Raw genomic sequence first — 23,198 nt, 5'->3', positions numbered from 1 at the left:
ACCTTCAGGTATCGGTCCTGAGGAAGAAAAAACAATATAATGTCAAACAAATTTTCTTCAAGTGCAAAGAGCTTTCCCAGTTTACACATACATAGGCATCAGATGATGCACATTGCATGGGTTTTTTACGTGGCCTAGCATCTATTTTCCTTTTGTTGCTAGCTTTCATTGTGCTTGAAAAAATGTTCTTCCATAGAGAGGCCCATTCATTACTCATTTGTAGCAGACTAGTGTTTCTTTGTGCAAATAGATTTTTCTTAAGATGGTTCCAAAGTTGGGGCTTCAAGAAGAATTAAGTCAATTGTCTACACAACTGATACAGGTAGCTCAAGCAATCCAATCTATAAAGAGAGGATGGAATAGCTCAAACAATAAACCGGAGCACTCATACGTCTTGTGCATGGGCTCAACATGGAAGGAAACAGAGAACAGCAACAGAAATCAAGGAACAATCGGCAGTAAACCTTTTCCTATGATATTTCAGTACACAACAGGCAGCCAGGTCAATGACAAGGTCCAAGATCGTTTATTGGAGGTGGGGAACCAGAGGATAATTTTGAAATTCTGAGTTTCATTATCATTAAGCATTGACCATCACCTCATTTAGCTTAGAAAAGTAAAGAAAGTGGTAGAGAATACAAGGAGATAACACGACAGGAAGAAAGTAAAGCTCGTTCCAAGAAAAGGTTTCAGCCCATGTTAACATAGTAAGACAACCTTCAAGTCCACTTGCTTTGCATAAGAAAAGAAAAGAAAATGTTGTGAAACAAGAAGATGACGATGAAACCAAGTAGAAGTTTTTACAGCAAAATTATATGAATAACAATGCAAACACAAAAGAAAGAAATGGTTGGTGAATATAAGAAGACCTTTACAAAATTAGCCACGAACTCTAATTTCTTGAGTTTGAAGACCAAATAAGGTATTCAATAACGGTAACAGTGATTGTAATGGCCAGCCTTATCGCTGTCACAATATGGGCCGTAACAGCTGTGACATCCATGTAACAGTCCTTTTTCTTAAGGAAAAATATATCACGCCCATGTCCCCCATTATGGCCCCATATCGTATAATGGGCACCACCATCACCATTATGTAACGGCCATTATAGTGATAACGTAGCCAGTTTTGAATACCATTACCAAAAGAATTACAATATCTCAACAGGTTGAATCAATCCAGCACACACCTTGCTAGCAAAATTCATTACACATGTGATCCAGTACCACCAAAGTCGTGGAACTTTTATGCCTTCATATCATGTACTATACACGTAGAAAATGCACCATGAAATGAACCATGCATCCTGCAGCTGACAATAATGGCCACCAACCAAAAATTGCCTTGATAAGACTATTGTAACCATCAAAATTTTAGGATTTTCTCACTGAATGCAAGACACTGCTGATTTGTTCTTTCAGTGTCCATTGGATGCCACCAATTGAAGTGTTACGATGGTCAAAACAGTACAATTCTAGTCTATGATCTAACATGAACATGTGCAGTGAGAGAAAGAGGGCAGGACAGAGGGACGGAGGGAAGGAGAGATCCATCAAAATAGACTTGCCTCCAGTGGTCACATATGCAACAGTTCCAGGAGTAACCGTGACACCAACTCCATCATTTCCAGCTCTTGATTCAGTAATTACAGAATATTCACCAGGACCATCCGAAGCAACTACAGCATAACCATCCTGCAAAATATCATCTTAAGTCCGACAGATGTACATTGCATTGTCGACTACATAACAAAAGCACATAGATAAATGAGATAAACCATGACACATTGATTGAGTGTGATGATCCATATGTACAAAGATAATCATAGCATACATTAACTCAAATCAGACTGTCCAAATCGGGGGCGTGGCCTTTAGATAGAAAAATAGGCCCGAAACTGGATCAATCGGATGACTGTAACCTCCAATTAGTGGACATTAGTTCATCGAATTTTGACCATGGATTATTTTCATTTTAACCATCGACCTAATGGCCACTAGTAGAACAATTCACTTTAATTTTTGTACTATGACCCATTTACAATGTGGCCCACCATTTGAATGGTTTGGACACGTACATGTATAGTGCACGGTTGCTAAGTACCAATTATCAACTAGCTCCAATAGGTGGCTACAGAGCAGGAACAATTCTCTAACCATTTCCGTTTTCCAGCCATTGAACTGCAGGCAAACTGCCTATGTAATGGAAACAGAATCAAAGAGATGGAAACTAATTTCACATACCGAATTCTGCGTACCAGATTTGAATTACAAAAATGAAAAACAGAAAGACAAATACAAGAGGATGGAGTCGCACTGCCTCTGGAAGAAAAATCCCATGGCAGGAAAAATTCAAAGAAAATCATTTCTTTCTTTGACAAAAATCATATAATCTAGTTCAGGTTTCCAAGCAAAACTCAAACTACCCGCAAGTAGTGCAGACACACTCCTAACCATATCCAACACCTAAAAGCTGGCTTGTTTGGAAACCTGGAATTTTCCCTCTTGGAATCCAATCTTCACGTTTGGCAATCCGGAATTTTGGTCAGAATTCAATTCCACTTTTTTACTATTCCTAAAAAACTGACTTGAAAATACCAATTCCAGGTTGCCAAACACGACCGACAATGAAATTCTCAGGATTCAAATTCCACATTGCCAAATAAGAAGACAAGAAATGCGAGTGACATAAAGACTCCAACCATGTTAGGACTCGAAGGACTATTCCTGCAGGACATGGTGGCCCAGCGAATCAACGGTCCAGGAGAAGGAACATGTTTGCCACGTGTACGATGAGGTGGGAGGGAAGGGGCTACCTACCTTGATGGATGCTCGATAAGGAGGTAAAGGATCCCGAGCGAGGACGTCCTCGGCCAGCACCATTCCGACGGCATCCTCGAGCTGTACGGAAACCGGGTGGAGGCGTCGGCAGGCCGTCAGGACCTTCTGGAGTGCGTCGTCGACGGAGACCATGGCGGCGCTAGCATCAGCTCCCGCCATTTCTATCCACGGCTTTTCTTCGTTGAAAAAGGCTGGGATGAATAGAGGATAGGAGGAATATGAGCAGCTTTTCCTTTCTTCGGAATCTTCGGTTGGCAGAGGTACCTGGATTCCAAGGCGTTATTCTATAGTGGTGGCTGGTGCTGATGTCCTTGTCGGCCGTTTTCAGATCAACGGTTCATATTTCATTACCTATTTGAAAAAAGAGCAGCTTTGATTCAAGGTGAGGATGTGGGAAACGGATTCGCTACCCTGCCATCATCCCAGTGGCTGATGGTTGGTGCTCTGTGGGCCCCACCATGATGTATTTGTTTCATCCACTCTTTTTATCTACTTTTAAATATCATTTCAGGGCTTTATTCCAAAACTGAGATGGATATAAATCTCAGGTACAACACACCATAGGAAAACAATAGTGATTGGATATCCACCATTAAAATCCTCCTAAAGCCCACTGTACTGTTTATTTGACATCCAATATCTTGATTAGGTAACACAGGACCAGATGAAGGGAAAAAAACAAAGATCATCCCGATTCAAAACTTTTATGGCGCCAAAAAGGTTTTTAATGGTCGACGCTCATTCAACACTGTTTCCTTTAATGTGGTCCGTTTGAGATTTGTATATACCTCATTTTAGAATTGTACCATAAAATCCGTATAGCTAGGGCTTATTTTGGTAAGGTAAAATGAGGTGGGTTTCAACGTGTAAATGGGCCATAAATAGGTCGTATAGTGGTAAATTTCTCTCATCTATGGGGTGCTGCATTGCTGATGGAGATATGAGAAATTTACCACTGTACGACCTATGGCCATTTACATTTGTGTGCACACTTCTTTCTACCTCTCAAGAATAAGCCCGATGCGTACGTACGGCTTCCCAAAGGCCGAAAATGCCCCTCCAATATCAAACGCACCTTATTCAGGCTACCAGCCGCTTCTCCACCTAAAGAAACTCCGGTTTTTTCTTCTTTCCTCTCCCTGATTCTTCATCGTAGCCTTAAATTATCATTTTTTGGTTACTTCTCTTCCTCTTTAGTTATCCACCCTAGCAGTAAAACCTTCCTTTTATCGCTTTCTTCTTTTCCCTTTATCTGATCAAGAATACACACCCCACACAAGTCCTTTTCGACTTTTTTGAGCCCAAGATAGGATGAAAAATAATCCCCTAAGCTAAGAAGCTTCGAATGGCAGGTATATTCAAATCTCTGCTTTTATTTTGTGGACCTCACTGTATATTATACTATATATGCACACGGTCCACAATCCATTTTTATTTTTAAAAAATATTGAGTTTTCTTTGTGTGGACCCCACTGTATATTATACTATATATGCCTACGGTCCCCAATCTATTTTAATTTTAAAAAAATACTGAATGGTATGGCATGTCCTGATAAATGAGCAAAATCAGGACTCAAATGGCCCACATTGAGAGTTTTTTAAACAAAAAATGAAATGAGATGTGAAACTAAACGAAGACCGTGAAAGAGACCGAGCACCGACTAAGTTAACAAACCGATGAGCCACTGAGTTATTGATGAGGGCCGTGAACTGAGCTAAAATGACTGTGAACCGAGCAAAAATGACCGTAAACTGAGCTAAAATGATCGTGAACTGAGCTAAAATCATCGTGAACTGAGTCTTTGGCCATTCCCCTTCACTTCACGATCAATTTCATGCATTTCACGGTCAATTTGCTTCACTCCATGACAATTTCCATGCATTTCACAGTCAATTCCCTTCACTTCACGGTCATTTCCAATCATTTAACGGTCATTTCCGGCATTCCCCTTCACTTCACGGTCATTTCCATGCATTTCACGGTCAATTCGCTTCACTTCACGGTCATTTCCATGCATTTCACGGTCAATTCGCTTCACTTCACGGTCATTTCCATGCATTTCACGGTCAATTCCATGCATTTCACGGTCATTTCCCTTCACTTCACAGTCATTTCCATGCATTTCACGGTCAATTTCCTTCACTTCACGGTCATTTCCATGCATTTCACGGTCAATTCGCTTCACTTCACGGTCATTTCCATGCATTTCACGGTCAATTCGCTTCACTTAACGGTCATTTCCATGCATTTCACGGTCATTTCGCTTCACTTCACGGTCATTTCCATGCATTTCACGGTCAAATCCCTTCACTTCACGGTCATTTTCAGCCATTCCCCTTCACCTCACGGTCAATTCCATGCATTTCACGATCAATCCCCTTCACTTCACGGTCATTTCCATGCATTTAACGATCAAATGCCTTCACTACACGGTCATTTTCGGCCATTCCCCTTCACTTCACGGTCAATTTCATGCATTTCACGATCAATTCGCTTCAATTCACAGTCATTTCCATGCATTTCACGGTCAATTCCCTTCACTTCATGGTCATTTCCAATCATTTAACAGTAATTTACAACCAATCCCCTTCACTTCACGGTCATTTCCATGCATTTCACGGTCAATTCGCTTCACTTTATGGTCATTTCCATGCATTTCACGGTCAATTCCCTTCACTTCACAGTCATTTTCAATCATTTAACGATCATTTCCATGCATTTTACGGTCAATTCCCTTCACTTCACAGTCATTTCCATGCATTTCACGGTCAATTCCCTTCACTTCGCGGACTATTCCATGCATTTCACGGTCATTTCCCTTCACTTCATGGTCAATTCCATACATTTCATAGTCAATTCCGATGATTCCGCTTCACTTCACGGTCATTTCCCTTCACTTTATGGGCAATCCCATGCATTTCACGGTCAATTCCCTTCACTTCATAGGTCATTTCATGCATTTCACGGCTCAATTCGCTTCACTTCACTGGCCATGTCCATGCATTTCATGGGGCAATTCCGCTTAACTTCACGGTCAATTTCCATGCATTTCACGGTCAATTCCCTTCACTTCACAGTCATTTCCATGCATTTCAGGGTCATTTTCGGCCATTCCCCTTCACTTCACAGTCATTTCTATGCATTTCATGGTCAATTCCCTTCACTTCAAGGTCATTTCCAATGCATTTCACGGTCATCGATTCCCCTTCACTTCAGGTCAATTTCATGCATTTCACGATTCCGATGATTCCCTTCACTTCACGGTCATTTCCGTGCATTCCCCTTCACTTCACGGTCAATTCCATGCATTTCATGACAATTCCGGCTATTCCGTTTCATTTCACGGTCATTTCACGGACAATTTCCTTCACTTCACGGTCATTTCCACTCATTCAGATCGAATTTTACAACGTTCTCGCCAAAATTAACATATCACTCGAACAATTAACCCATAACATTAGTAAATTGCGGTCACTTGTTCGAATGTCACTTATGAGTCAATCCATGCATTTCACATGGAATTCCCTTAACTTGACTCGATGTTCAATATTTGACTGATCATTTACCTACACCTTGGTATAAATTTACCATCAACTACATGAACAAATTTATGAAGTTGACTGATAAATGAGTGAAATATGTTCAAAACTTGTGAAAATTCACTAATAAGTCATTGTCACGGTCCATTTGATTCGCCAAAATCTCACTTCATGGTCAACTTTCCATGAATTTTCACCACAATAATCAACTTTCACATTATCGTTTCACGTTAAATATTGAATGTTCATGCATTATCACTCAATTCTTCAATTCATAGTCACTTTCAATGACAAACTCTTCGACAGGATTGCCGCTTCACCATCTCATGCGGATGTTCATGACATGGTGGTTTCATGTGTGAAGAGTGCTTGAAAACTAACACTAGATCAATTCCATGCATTTCACGGTCAATTCCCTTCACTTCACAGTCATTTCCATGCATTTCAGGGTCATTTCCAGCCATTCCCCTTCACTTCACAGTCATTTCTATGCATTTCATGGTCAATTCCCTTCACTTCAAGGTCATTTCCAATCATTTCACGGTCATTGCCAGCCATTCCCCTTCACTTCATGGTCAATTTCATGCATTTCACGGTCAATTTCGATGATTCCCCTTCACTTCACGGTCAATTCCGGTGATTCCCCTTCACTTCACGGTCAATTCCATGCATTTCATAGACAATCCCCTTCACGTCACGTTCAATTCCACTCATTTCACGGACAATTTCCTTCACTTCACAGTCAATCCCCTCCACTCACGGTCAATTTTACGACGTTCTCGGCCAAAATGCAACATATAGCTCTGAAAATTAACCCATAACTTAGTGAAATTGGCCGTCGACTTGTTGAATGTCACCTATGAGTCAACCGTTTGATATGGAATTCGTCAAAATGACCGATGACTGCTTAATATTGACTTGTTTTTCACCGACGACCTTGGTATAAATTTACCAACAAACTACATGAAATTGACTGATAAATGAGTGAAACATGCCCAAAGCGAGTGAAACAGGCCCAAAACTTGTGAAAATTCACTAATAAGTCTTGTACTTCCATTTGAAATTCGCCAAAAACTGACCGCCGACTTAACAGACTCACACCATACTTTATGAATTTTCACCACAATAAGTCAACTTTCACATTATGTTTCGTTAAATATTGAATGTTATCGTTGATATAATTTTCAATTCATCCTTGCAAATGACAAACTCTTGTAGAAGGGATTGGGCGAGTCGGCCCTCACCATCTCATGCAGATGTTCTTTGACATGGTGGTTTGATGGTGTGAAGAGTGGGTTAGAGAAGAATAACACTAGATTAAATATATTTAGGCAGATCTCATTCTCATTTTTATTACACATTCCATCATTTAGGTTTGTAAGAGCCATTTTTCACTCACTTATTGAGAGATATATAGGCAATTTTGTATTCAAGATACAAGGGAACTGTGTAAAATTTTTCAAAATGGACTTCACCGTGAAGTGAAGGGAGTTGACCATGAAATGCATGGAAATGACTATGAAGTGAAGGGAATAGACCGTGAAATGCATGGAATTGACCGTGAAATGCATGGAATTCACCGTGAAGTGCATGGAATTGACCGTGAAGTGAAGCGAAATCATCAAAATTAACCATGAAATGCATGGAAATGACTGTGAAGTGAAGGGAATTGACCGTGAAATGCATGGAATTAACCGCGAAGTGAATGTCTTATTGGAAATTTGAATCGTTGTGGTAAGAAATTTACAATTTCAAAGAAAACAACATATGTATTACAAGAAATGTATAACATTCATAGTCGTATTACAAAAAATGTATAACATTCACAGTTGTATTACAAAAAATGTATAATATTCACAGTCGTATTACAAAAAATGCACTACAACAGACATTATTCCGGAGGTATTGAAAATTTGCAAATCTGACGATTATGCCCTCTTTGTTTGCAATGTTAGCATATTTTTGTTATTCGTTCCTCTCCACGGGAAAGGATCCGTGCCTTCTTCGGTCTTCCAGCTGACCTCGTCTATAGTGGGGGCTTGATACTCGAACAATACTCCTTGAATCCCAAAGAAATTTTCCATTGACTCTTATCCCGTACTGGGTACACAGAATCTTTATACGTGATCTGGTAATTCTTACCCGTGTACAATGGGGAGCAATACGAATAATGAGGAAGATTATAGTTTATACATGCTGAAAGAACATGAAAACAAGGGTATCCTTTTACTTCAAACTCGCGACATGTACATGAAAGTTCATTGAGCTTGACAATATCATTATAGTCTCCCACAATATAGTATTCATCCTGAGAAATTGTGTGACATTGAACATCTTGTGCCTTCGGTATGAGATCCTTTAATTGTTTTTCGGCCCACGGTGTCAAGGGTCCAACGAATAATGATGTTGATTCTTTTCTCTGATAGAATATCTCTTAAATTTTTATTCTGACCATCTCTATCAGCATAGTAACAGGATATTCTCGTGCTTCTTTAAACAGAGCATTAACACACTCAGCTATATTTGTAGTGACCAAATTGAATCTTTTTCCTGGGAAGTGGGAAGATGCCCACTTTTCATACCCCATTTCTCTCAGCCATGCATGTACCGGGGGGCTGACATGTTCGATATCATACATTGATTTTTCGAACTCAGCCCTCTTACAAGTCTTTACGGCTTGCCAGTAGTAGATTTCTAACAACTTGTCTTTGAACGTGTCTACCAAGTTTCGGTATATATGGTACGTGCAGTAGCCATGGATTGCTGCTTGAAAGACCTGGGGAATTTCTTTCATTAGACCTTTATGCCTGTTTAATATGATCACAAGACCAAGTAGATCTCCTAATGAATCACTGAGGTATGTAAGGAACTAGTTCCAACTGTTGCTATTTTCTGATTCTCCGATACCAAAAGCAACTAGAAAGATATAATTGGCGCCATCCAAAGTAGTAGCAACGATTAGAACACCCTTATACTTACCTTTTAGATGTGTCCCATCAACGGCAAAGACCCTCCGTAGAGATGTTTGAAAACTTCTGACACACTGTCCAAGCACAACAAAACATCTCTCGAATCTCATCGTCTGTTTATTCACAAGCAGGGCAGTCATTGTCCCCATGTTCGCCATCCTCAACTCATGCAAGTACATCGGGAGTTTTTTGTAAGAGTCTTCATAAGACCCCATTATGCGATCGATTGCAATCTCCTTAGCATTCCATGCCTTCTTATAGTTAATAAGAATATTATACTTCTTTTGCATTATGAATATAATGTCCTTTAGCCTTAAACCCGGGCACTGCTCAATGCGATTGACAATCAGTTCACTGGCCAGCTTACTGCTTGTTTGCCGATGATCGTTCTTCATCCATAACATTCCACATGTATGTATGGACCTGTAAGTCTTAATCTTAAATATCCCCGTATCATTCACCCTAAATGCATGTACCCTCCATTCACACTTATCTTCCATACACACCACAGTGAATTTCTTGGATGTGGAATATAAGACCTTTTATTGAAAGTTATTGCAAATTGCATATTGGCTCAAAACATACTTACACTTGCTCTTATCATTAAACGTTTGGCCAACGACTATATCAATCGGGTCATCAAGTGGATATGAATACAGTGACAAGTCTACATTGGTGTAACCAGCATCCTCGAAAGGCACAATGGGAAGCCTGATGATGAAGTCTGATGTTTGAGCCTGTTCGGGCAATGGAATGTCGCTTCCACTTATGTTTTTGGCGTTAAATGTTGAGGGCAAGTCTACTCTTGTAAATGAAGGTGATGCCGTATATTCACTTCTGAGATTCACGTCAGCCGACGCCCTCACTTGACTTGTCATGAGGTTTGATGTCTGAGCCGGCTCGGGTATTGGAGTGTTGCTTAAAGGAACCTGTGAAGGTGATGTCATGTCTTTATATTTCCATCCATGTTCCTCACTCAAACTTACAACAGTTTGGGCATCATTTTCGAACGTACTGTAAGCCACTGGGTCTTCGAGTACTGCCTCATTAACACGCTGCATTCTCTTGATGAATAGAGGGATGTAGTCATCCGGATGCTTCAGCTCTACTGCCAAGAACATTCTCATTTCTTCATCGTCTTCAATTATAGCTGGAGGGGTTGATTTGTTTATGTAAGGGAACAGTACTTTCAACCTTATATCGTAATGCTCAAGTCTAGTCTTCGCAACTCGGTGCATTTTCGATACAAGCTGTTCATATGTAGTGTCAACTCCCACCACTGAAGGCTTGGAGTAACCACCCTTGTACATGTATCGATTATTTTCGCTAACTGCCCACCATATGAGGATATGATCACTACCGAAGCCATTTTCTGAAAACAAACACAATAATATAAGGTGGATTTGACCGAGTAGTATGAAATGCACCATTGTACTATCTCAAATATGATCGACTTAACGGTCACATTTTCAAAGTTCTCAAATATGTCATTCAGTTCGCGATGATTTTTCCTTGCTTCGCAGTCAATTTCACTCACTTCTAGGGCAAGTTCACTCACTTCGCATTAAATTTCACTCACTTCTCGGTCCTGAAGTGATTGAAAATGAGTGCAAAGTGAGTGTGTGTCTATCTCAATTGTAATTACTATGTAACTAGGTAACAATCATTCACCTAGGTAATTACCACATCTTTCCCAATGTAGATGTGACAACTTACTTTTTTAACACTTAAATCGAGAAATTTACAAAATCAATATGGGGCCCACCATGATGTATGTGACGTATCCACACCGCTCATTTGTTATGCTAGCTGAATTTAAGGCATGAGCAAAAAAATGGGATAGATCCAAAGCTCAAGTGGACCACAGCATTGGAAACAGCGGGAATCGAACACCTACCATTAAAAACATTTTGGGGCCTTTAAAAGTTTTGCATATAGCTAATATTTGTGTTTTCCCCTTGTCTATGTCTATGTGACCCTATGAACAGGTTAGATGATGAAAACAACTAAATGCGGGCCCAGTTAAGGAAATAACTTTCAACGGTATAAGAATTAAGGTCATTGTTTCCTTTCGTGTGAGCAATTTGAGTGTTGGATCAGCCTAATTTTTGGTTTGATGCCTCAAAATGTTATAATAAAATAGATGGATGGTGTGGATATATCATATACATTATAGTGGGGCCACATATTCAAGTCCATGAATTTTTTTGTGAAGGGAATTGACCTTGAAATGCATGGAATTGTCCATGAAGTGAAGGGAAATGATCGTGAAATGCATTGAAATGACCGTGAAGTGAAAGGAATTGACCATGAAATGCATGGAATTGACCGTGAAGTGAAGGGGAATTGCCGAAAATGACCATGAAATGCATGAAATTGACTGTGAAATGAAGAGAATTGACAGTAAAATGCATGGAATTGACCGTGAAGTGAAGGGGAACTGCCAGAAATGACCATGAAATGTATGAAATTGACCGTGAAATGCATGGAATTGACTGTGAAGTGAAGGGGATTAACCGTGAAATGAATTGAATTGACCATGAAATGAAGGGCATTCGCATGGAATTAACCGTAAAATGCATGGAATTGACCGTGAGATGAAGTGAATTGACCGTGAAATGCATAGAATTGACCGTGAAATGAAGTGAATTGACCGTGAAATGCATAGAATTGACCATGGAATGAATGTCTTATTGGAATTTTGAATCGTAGTGGTAAGAAATTCACAATTTCAAAGAAAGCAACAAATGCATTCAATATATAACATTCACAGTTGTATTAAAAAAAAAAAAAGCACTACAAATTCATAGTCATATTACAAAAATGCACTACAATTTGACTGGTAAAATATGTGAAATTGACCAAGTAGTGCATGAAGTTGATCGATCAATTGAGTATATTGACCAAGAACATAGTGAAATTGACCGCAAAACTTTGTCAAATTGACTACGAACTTCTTCGAGTTTATTGGATAGCCACGTAAAATTCACTTTAGCAATGTATGAAATTAACCACTGAAAATTGACCACAAACCTCTAGGTAAACACTTAAGAATTTACCGAGAATTTAAACTTCAAGGTAATTGACCGCAAACTCCAATCACTCCTTGACACTCAATGAAATCCATGTTCGAGAAAAAGAAGAAGAGTGCGTTGATGTGAAACATGTTCTTTGGAGAAAGGTCTTCGAGATTTCACGTCTATCAATGTATTGACATCCTCTCAGAAAAAGAATGCACTTAGGCTTGAGTAGAATGCAACATGGAAGATGTAACGTGATAGTATGATGGAGATTTTATGGAGATTTAGTGAAGAAAATAGATGAATTTAAGAAATAGGGATGATACAGGTAAGTCTGGACGTGTATTTGGGCGTAAAGGAGAGAATGAAGTGAAATTGATATAGGAGGGGCATTTTCGACCTTTGGGAAGCCATCCGTACATATGGGGCTTATTCTTGAGAGGTAAAAAGAAGTGGGCTTACAAATGTAAATGGGCCATAAATGGGTCGTACAGTTGTAAAATTCTCAAATTGTGGCATGCAGGATTGGGAAACGGATTGGCTACTCCCCTGACACCAGCCCCTGGTTGGTGGTCGGTTATCCGTGGGCCCCATCATGATGTATGTGTTTCATCCATTCTGTTCATCCACTTTTAAAGACATTTTAGGACTATTTCCTAAAAATGAGAGGGATATAAATCTCATGTGGATCACACCATAGGAAAACAATAGTAATTGGATATCCACCATTTAAATCCTCCTAAGGCCCAGTGTACTGTTTATTTGACATCAAATCTATTGATTAGGTCATACAGACCCAGATGAAGGTAAAAAACAGAGATCAACTTGTTTCAAAACTTTTATGGCCCCCCAAAAAGCTTTTAATGATCGACCTTCATTGAACGCTATTTCCTATGATGTGGTCGACCTGAGAGTAGGATATAACTCATATTTGGTCTCATACCATAAAATGATCTAGAAAAATAGATGGAAGGCATGGATGAAACATATATATCGTTGTGGGGCTCACAGAGCACCGACCACCAGCCATTGGCTAGTGGCAGGGGAGTAGCCAATCCCTTTCTGCAGGATTGGTCCCACTTTAAATTTTGAGCTTTTTCCTGCATGCATCACCTTTAAGCCAACAACCTTATCACGCCCGTCCAAACTTACTCAACCAAACTACACCCGTGGTGTATGGTGCTTTTCACCGGACCAAAATACCCCGCCATTCCTTCCGGAAGCGGATTGGCTGGTGTGCGAAGACGAGCATTGACACTACTCGAACTCCGAGTTGTACGAACGGTTCAAAAGAGATCAAAGTTACATGGCCCCCACAGTTATGTATTTATTATATCCACAACGTTCATCCATATTTTGGAGATCATTTGGGAGCATTATATATATATATATATATATATATATATATATATATATATATATATATATATATATATATATATATATATATATATATATAAAAAAATCATATCCAAAGATCAAACGGACCACACCACAAATAGCAACAGGAAAATTAATTTTCACAGTTAAAAATTTCCTAGGGCCCACCATAACATTTATTTTCCATCCAATCTATTCATAAAATTACAAAGACCTATATGAAGAGGAAAGACAAATTTCATATTGATCCAAAACTTCTATAACCCCTAAAAGGGTTTCAATGGTAGACGTTAAATACCCCATTGCCTTTTGCAGTGTGGTCCACTTGATATTTAGATTTGTCTTATTTTTCATCTCAAGCCTTAATATAAGCTTGCCAAATAGATGGACAGTTTGGATATAACACATACCTCATGATGGGACCCATGAAAGCAGTGGGGGATTACATTGGCAAAAAAATAAATAAATAAATTTACTTCAGTGACGTGACAGACCGTGCAATTTTTTTTTTCTTTTTTACAATAAGAACTTTTGTCCCCTACATTTTTCCCTAATACATATCTATATAAATATGTATATATAAGCATATAAATTTTTTTTTCTCTTTTTATTCATTTAACAAGCATATCTCCTAAATCAGAATGAGTTTCTTAACATACCATATATGATTTTGGGGCAGGAGAAGCTACTTTAGCCAAATAACTTGATTATTTTCCAAGATTCCATCAGGTCAATGGTTGAAAAATCCATTTCATTCACTTCGCGATCAATTTCAATCAGTTCACGGTCAATTTCATTCATTTCATTCACTCCGTGGTTAATTTCACTCGGTGTTCAATTTCAATCAGTTCACGTTGAGTTTTATTAACTTCGGGGTCAATTTCATTCACTTCGCGGTCAATTTCACTTGGTTCGAGTTAAAGCCACCGATTATTTAGTTTTGCACTTAACCTATTTTTCGCTGAAATTACGACGGGATACGGTCCTTAAGTATTTCTGCCTGAGGTGGTACTTGTGTCTTTGTATGAATTTTTTCAAGACATTACACATTCTCGGGATCAAAATTGGCGATGAATTCTGCTACTGGGTGGTGCTTTCCATCATTGGCCTTCATCAGCCTTATCCGGGTAGGATATATTACACAAAGGTAAGGAGAATGATTCTGGATACAAAATATCAACATTCCTCCTAGTCAATCATGTAACTCATTAAGGTCCATCAACATTCCTACGAAGTGATTGAAATTCACCGTAAAGTGAGTAAACTTCATTGCAAAGTGGGTGAACTTCATCACGAAGTGAGTGAAATTTATCACAAAGTGAGTGAACTTGATCGCGAAGTGAATGAAATTCAACGCGAAGTGAATGAAATTCTAGGTAGACCACACCAAAGGAAACAATGATCAATAGCTATTAAAAACTTTTTATGGGCCACGAAAGTTTTGGGCCAAGTTGATAGTTGTGCTTTGCCTTCATCCATGTTTGTGTGACCCTATCAACATGTTGGATGGCTAACAAACTTCGTGGTCAATTTCGTTCACTTCATTTACTTTGCGGTGAATTCCCTTCACTTCGCAGTGAATTTCCTTCACTTCGCGGTCAATTACATTCAATTCGTGGTGATTTTCCTTCACTTCGCGATGAATTCCATTCAATTCATTTACTTCGCGGTGAATTTCATTCACTTCGCGGTCAATTCCATTCACTTCGCAGTGAATTTCCTTCACTTCACGGTCATTTACATTCACTTCATTCAATTCACGGTGAATTTCCTTCACTTCACGGTCAATGCCATTCAATTCGTGGTGAATTTCCTTCACTTTGCGGTGAATTCCATTCAATTCATCTACTTCGCGATGAATTTCATTCACTTTGTGATCAATTCTATTCACTTCGCGGTGAATTTCCTTCACTTCGCGATCAATTCCATTTACTTCATTCAATTCGCGGTGAATTTCCTTCACTCCGCGGTCAATTATATTAACTTAATTCACTTCGCGGTCAAAATTCATTCACTTTGCGGTGAATTTACTTCACTTCGCGGTCAATTCCCTTAAATTTGCGGTGAATTTCATTGAATTCATCTATTTTGCGGTGAATTTCCTTCACTTCGTAGTTAATTCCATTTACTTTGCGGTCAATTCCATTCACTTCATTCACTTTCACTGTGTGCACACACGTGGGTATTGACGTGTCAAAGCTCTAAGGATTTTGTTATATTCACCATTCGCACACAATGGACGACTCGAATCATCTAAACAATGACCGTTGGTGGGCCTAGCAGGAAATGGGAAAAGGAAGAGAAATCTCTCCCTTTTTTTCCAGAGGCTTGGGTCACACCCGGTGGTGCACATGCTATCTAAACGTGGGGCCCACAGGATTCCATTAGATTCCATGAGTCCAACCAGTCATCTGACCATAGATAAAGTAGACTTAGGGGTTGTTTGATTTATAATTTTCCAATAAATACATGGAAATAAGTAATTATGACTTAACTCCACCTGTTTAAAATATATGCGGTAATTACGTTTTGAAATTCGGGCCATGAGAACCACGTCATTACCTATTTGCATATATGGGCCCCATTATGATATATGTGACTTATCAACGCCATTCATCCTTTTTAACAACAGATTTTCAGTCATGAGGCCAAAAATGAGGCAAATAAAAATCTCAAGTGGACCACACCTTAGGGAACAATGATCTTAAAGATGTCAACGGTTGAAAGTTGTTTTCTCCCTAGGGCCCACATTGATGTTTATTTGTCATCCAACTTGTTCATAAGGTTACACAGTCATGAATAAAGGGGAAACAAAAATATCAGCTTGATCCAAAACTCCTAGGGTCCTCAAGGAGCTTTCAATGATAAGAGTTTAATTCCCATTGTTTACTGTGATGTGGTCCACTTGAGCATTGGATCTGCCTCATTTTTCGAATCATGCCCTAAAATGAGATATCTAAAGGGATGGACAGTGTGGATAAGACTTAGTAGATCATGGAGGGCCCCATGATTTAACGCTTTTTTTCATCTGGCGAGGTAAGGAGGGTCATAAATGAAGGTGGCTGTCAAACATCACATTGGCAATTCAACGGAAAATACAAGGGTAAATAATTAGTGCCCATTTACCTGGAATTACCGGTGTAATTAGAAGGTCAATTTCATTTACTTCACGGTTAATTTTCTTTACTTCATGGTGAATTTCTTTTACTTCGCGGTCAATTCTATCATTTTATTCACTTTGCGGTGAATTTCATTCACTTTACATTTTGATCTAGTAAACGCGTGTACCTGTACAATAAAAGTATGTTCTTTGAAGTTAAGTATGAGAGGGATTAATAAGGTGCATGACTCACGACTCATGTGTGAGTCCTCCAGTTGAAAAAATCTCTTATATCTTTCCTGAAATTAAAAAAGAGTTACACGATTCTCAGGCTGCATGCGACGCTGGACACGCAGGCACTCAGAAATTGTACACGTTGCATGTTAACTCAAATAAAATCGAGTGGATACTGCAGCTCACCAAGTCACAGTCCGAAGATCAGATCGGTTGCGCAATCTTAACCGTTGTTTCTTGAATACTTGTTATGTAGAGATAGGACCGTTGGATATTTTCATTTTAGCCGTCTAATAAATTTCCGTAGATCCGATACTATGGTTACTATAGACTACACTAGGTACCATAACTTAGACCGTCTAGTTTGATTACTTGTGTGCCACGTGTGCTCTTTCTAAGTAATTTATAAATACATGCATGTCATCCATAAATTCTATCAGAGTATTAAAGTTTTTCTCCGATTAAACGGGCCCCGGATCTGATCCCACCTACATGACGGGGATTGCGTACTATCTCCGCCCGTCCCTAGCTCCGAACGGGCAGTTCTGTCGGCGGGCCCACCGTGATGTATCTGTACATCCAAACAGTTTATCCCTTTTATCAGATTATTTTAAGGCATCATAACAAAAATGAGGCAGATCCAACGATCAAACGGACCACACCAAATGATAAGCTGGGTTGCATTATATTGCACAAAGCATTAAATGTTAGTTGCATTAAACCAAGCTTATTATTTAGTGTGGTCCGCTTGATCGTTGGATCTACCTCATTTTTGTTTTTTTGCCTTAAAATAATCTGATAAAAAGGATAGATGGTTTGGATGTACAGATACATCATGGTGGACCCGCCCACAGAACTGCCCGTTCGGAGCTAGGGACGGGCGGGCGTAGTACGCAATTCGCGTCCTGGGTTGGTGGACGGTCAAAAATGAAAGTACCCCTGGCTCGGTGGTCCTAGAAAAATCAAGTATCCAATAAATATCCAGCGGTTCACGTTGAATTCATGTATTCCACATGCATAATTCCTGAGTGCCGGCGTATCAAACTTCATATTCTGACAGAGTGTCACGCTCAGCCGTTTGCATGGTGGATGGTGTACCACACACCACCGACCTAGCTGGTGTGTATACGTGTCGTGCGAGCTCGCGCGCGGATTAGGTGCTACCCCGGCTGTTCGTAGCTCGGGACAGGCGGAGGCTACCAGGGCCACTGAGAGGCCAACTTGATATATGAATTTTAATGCACACCGTCCATCCATTTTTACGTAGCATGTTAGAGTACTGGACCAAAAATAAAGAAGATCCAAGTCTCAAGTGGACCACACTACATGAAGAAGGCTAAGGACGCTCACCATTAAAACCTTTTTAGGGTCTACCGTGGTGTTTATTTGCCATTCAACCTGTTTATATATGTTCATGTACACGTGGAGGAAGTGAAAAAACAAATATCATCTTAATCCAAAACTTACGAGGCCCCAATAAATTTTAGACGGTAAAAATCTAATCCTCGCTTTGTGGTCCATTCGAGCCTTATATCTTTGATATTTACAAAATAATATTCTAAAAGGCTATGTAAACATGGAGAGACGGGCGTGGATATAATTCATATATCAAGTTGGCCTCTCAGTGGCCCGGGGAGCCTCTGCCTGTCCCGAGCAACGAAGGGGCGAGGGTAGTACCTAATCCGCGCCCCTCGAGCTCCCCGCTGCAAGAACGGTTCAAAGGGGGTAAAAGTTGTTTTTTATTTTTTTCAAAGCTTATTAGTGCGTCCACTTTCAGTTCACGCTTTACTGTTAGCCACCCAAGACCTCAGTATTGGAACGGGGTATCTTTCACTTGTTGAAAGGAGGTTAAAGTTATATAACCCCTACGATGATGTATTTATTATATCCACACCGTACATTCATTTGGGAGATCATTTTAAAACATGATCCAAAAAAGAGTCATATAAAAAGCTTAAGTGGATCACATCACAAATAGAAGTGGGGAGAATGATTCTCACTGTTAAAACATTCTTAAGGTCCACAATAATTTTTATTTTCTATCCAATTGATTCATAAGGTCACAAAGACCTGGTTTAAGAGGAAAAAAAATATCATATTGATCCAAAACTTCTATGACCCCCAAAAGGCTTTCAGTGGTAGATGTTCAATCCCCCACTGCTTTTTGTAGTGTGGTCCACTTGATCTTTGAATCTATTTTATTTTTCAGTTCAAGCCTTACTACGAGCTTGAAAAGTGGACGGACAGTTTGGATATAACACATACCTGATGGTGGGACCCACAGAACTTAGTGAAGTCAACACCCAGCCCGTTCGGTGGTGTGTGGTACACCAGCCAATCCGCTCCCATGCATGATCTCGTTGTGCGGGAATCTTGGACAACCGTAAGTTGGGTTCCGAATACGACAGTGGCCATCTTGGAATTTGGACAACTCTCGATTTTATTTTGATACCCATCAATTGTATGGTTAGAATTCTTCATCATCGTGACTTTAAAGACATGCATTATCCATAATATGCCCCACAGCTTGGATGGTCTGGATACACCTCAAGGAGTGTCACATGTGAAGAGGATGAGTCACCACCGTTTTGGAGATAGGCTACCTGTCATAAGAATCTGTAATTATAAAAAGCTGAAGAATCGGAAACGCCAAAAAGAGGCGGAGTTATTTGATACTCTGGCGAATGTGATGGTTGATACGCAGGACCTCATAAAATTTACGCGCGGCATATTTCAACTGAAAGTAAACCGCCCAAATTGCAGGGCCAGTGTAGGTAACTCACCGTACCCAAAAACTTACATTGTTTGAACAATCTAAACCAATAATTGTTGGACCCTTGTTTCCTAAATTTGAACGTTGGATACTTTCATTTCAGCCGTCCGATAGATGTCCGCTAATGAGCTTGTTAGGCAATAAAATTCGTGCACAATTTTTTCTATAGTACATCAAAACTGAGACTCAAAAGTGGGACACTTTATGTTTATTTAGCTGTACCACGTGTACAAACTTTCAGTGCCTGCGTATCAACCATCCGCCTCTACCAGAGTAACCAAACAGAGAGGAGGCTGCACACAACAAGTAAAGATATTGGGAACTAGCCGCCCAAGTCCAGAATGCCGGCTGTTCCTACTCTCGCGCGCGTTCGATGTACCTGCCGTCATCCGATCGACGTGGGGCTTAAAATCGGACGCGGATTTCCTGCGAAAGCCTTTCGCAGGAAGTTCCTGCGCAAGAATGCTGTGTGGGGCCCACCACCATGTTTTTGGGAAATGTACTCCGTTCATCCGTTTGGTGAGCTCATTTTAGTACAAGCTACAAAAAACGAGGTGGATCCAAGACTCAAGTGGGCCACACGAGAGGAAACAGTAGGGATTCAGTTAGAACCGTTGAAACATTCTTATGACCATAAAAGCTTTGTTTCAGGCTAATTTTTTTGTATTTTCACTTCATCCTTGTGTTAATAATCTTATAAACGGTTTGGATGGCATATAAACATCAAGCTGGAGTCCAGGAAGCTTTCAACGGTAAGTATTTCTTTCCCTCTCGTGTGGTCCACTTTAGTTTTGAATCCACTTCGTTTTAGGTCGATTTTCCTAAAATGAGCTCACCAAACGGATGAACGGAGTACATTTCCTAAAAACATGGTGGTGGGCCCCACACAGCATTCTTGCGCAGGAACTTCCTGCGAAAGGCTTTCGCAGGAAATCCGCGTCCTTAAAAATCAGGTGACTCTGTCATTGGGTGGACCCACATTCGTCATGAAATGGACGGCTGGAAATTGGAAAAGTTGATCAGCAGTTCGGATTTTAAGTGGAGGTAAAGGGGGCCCACCTGATGAACATACCACCCTTATTTTCGCAATGCACACAAAAGCCATTCATCAGGTGGAACCCACCTTAAACCTGCTCTGGGCCAGATGAGGTGGGGTCCAGTCATCAGGTGGGCAACACATGTTCAATAAAAAATGAAAAATAAAAGAAGAGGGCCAGCGGTTCATATTCATCGTACAAGAAGAGAAGGTAAATTTTTATTTGGATTTATTTGTTACTGCGGCTGCGTATGACGCTTGATAAACAGGCATGCGGAAATGGCATACATCGCAATATATATATATATATATATATATATATATATATATATATATGAGAGAGATAGCGATGCTCTCACACAACTTGTCTGGACATTACATTTTCGTCCAAGTAGCTGTGCATTCAATGAAAACTTTTTTCTTAATTAATGTAAATGCTTTCACTACCTACTAATTTCATTTTAGCATAGAAAAGTGGCCACACGGCTTGGGTGGGCCATCATGGTGTTAATGTAAAATCAACCCCGACTATCACGTATGTCACTCCATTTTACAATAAGTTCTCAAAATTTATCTCCATCCCTAGTTCAAGAGGACCACACTATTGGAATCAGTGTACATGGAAAGGTTCACCCTCCAAACAGTTACCCCTAGTGTGGCTCACATGAATGATATATAAATCTGATTTTTGGGACCTAGGCTTACTTTTGGTATGACATCTAATGGTTGGAATAGATTTCAAAGTTTCGTTCTGATTGGCCCTGTAAAAATCAAGGGTGGATGTCTCTCTCCTAATTATTCTCATTGGTGTGGCCCATTTGAATCGTTGGTTAGCATGACTTATTGACACTATGCCTATTACTTGATTATACATCTAATGGTCCGAGTGGATCTTACACACATATTACGTATATCCATAAAAAAAAAATGGATTGGAAGTCCATGAGACATGTGTTTCCAAAACACTAATAGTACACGTATTTTGGACGCCGACTGCGTCCAAGGGCTGGGCTATGTGGGGCTCACAATAATGTAAGTGTTTTATCCACGCTCTTCATCATTTTTCTTAAATCATTTTAAGGTATGATGAAAAATATTAGAAAGGTACAAGTCTCAAGTGGACCACAAAGAGGAGATTGAACGTCCACTGTTAAAAAGTTCTTGGGAGCCGTAGAAGTTTCACATCAAGCTTATATTTGCGTTTTCACTTGTATATGCTGGCATGTGATTTATCATGAATGGTTTCCTCTTTTATGTACATTTCTATATTAATGTATAGTGTGCACATATCCATGCATATCTGTAAGCATCAGTGAATTGTGCATTTTTTATTTTTTATTTTATTTAGCTTGTTAGTAAACCCCAATTGCAATTCACACAACACTGTTACCAGGGAATCGATACCAAGACCTCAGTGTTGAAAGTAGGTATCTTTCATCTATTATGGCAAGGTATTCCATAATGATAATGGTGGCTATAATGGCTACGGCTGTTACCATTACGATGTGGCCAAAACGGTTATTATGAATATATATTTTGAAAATTTTATTTTGAAGAAACCTATTTCCGGTCCGTGATGGACCATTACAGGGCTTTTATGGGTCAAATTTTGCTTAATACCCGTTGTGACCCCCTAATGTGTAATGGGTACCACTTTTACTGTTGCACAACCATTTTAGGACACCTTGGTTTATGACGGAGAAAAAGGTTGTCAACATTGCCTTTTGTATCAAAACTTCATTCCGTTGGCTAACGGTTACACTCAAATGAATACCCACTTTTCATCTTCAGATATTCGAGTTCAATCTCTTCCCTTCATAATATGTGGTTTTGTAATTCGGCGTCTTCCTCATTTGTGAAGCTTTTGTGTTTACCGCTTTCCGGAAACAGGTGACACCATTTGCCATGCTTTCACGTGCTGCAGCTGGAATAAGAGGATCAACACTGGTAAGGACCTCACTTCATTGCAACATCTATGATAACCTGATATTTCGTAGGCAACACATCCACATCGTATCATTTCTATTGCTTTCATCTGAAATCATGCCGCATCCATGAAAAGCCACTCTTTGTTCTTGATGTTTATACAATGCTTGGCAAAAGAAACCTTTCAGAAAAAAATATAGACGATGAAAAAGAAAAAGGAAAAAAAAAAAAAAAAAAAAAGAAGAGCTGGGCACAAGAATAAGTTTTGCCCCACCACTCAGTTTTTTCACCGTTACAAGTAGGCCCATTATCCTATGATCAAACCGTTGATATGTTGTGCCCACAGTGGATGCATCATCACCAAAAATCTTCCCAATTGG

The 23,198-nt window shown here is 39.7% G+C and overlaps 1 protein-coding gene across 2 annotated transcripts in view; it reads right to left on the bottom strand.

Annotated features, from left to right (window-relative positions):
• Positions 1 to 3,179, bottom strand: part of LOC131239757 (molybdopterin biosynthesis protein CNX1) — a 33,836-nt gene extending 30,657 nt beyond the window's left edge. Inside the window, exons 1-3 of one of the 2 annotated variants that reach the window (XM_058237612.1) lie at positions 2,820 to 3,179; positions 1,568 to 1,694; positions 3 to 17 (exon numbers count right to left, since the gene is read on the bottom strand). In XM_058237612.1, coding sequence (XP_058093595.1) covers positions 3 to 17; positions 1,568 to 1,694; positions 2,820 to 2,999 — 322 coding nt within the window. In that variant the 5' untranslated portion in view covers positions 3,000 to 3,179. The remainder of the gene's footprint in view (positions 1 to 2; positions 18 to 1,567; positions 1,695 to 2,819) is intronic. The other variant, XM_058237613.1, reaches the window with a different exon arrangement.
• Positions 3,180 to 23,198: the final 20,019 nt, after the last annotated feature.

This window comes from Magnolia sinica, chromosome 3 (genome assembly GCF_029962835.1).
Source record: "Magnolia sinica isolate HGM2019 chromosome 3, MsV1, whole genome shotgun sequence".
NCBI classification, from domain to species: domain Eukaryota; kingdom Viridiplantae; phylum Streptophyta; class Magnoliopsida; order Magnoliales; family Magnoliaceae; genus Magnolia; species Magnolia sinica.
The sequence above is the reverse complement of the archived record's forward strand: the minus strand, read 5'-3'. Positions and strand labels throughout refer to the sequence as shown.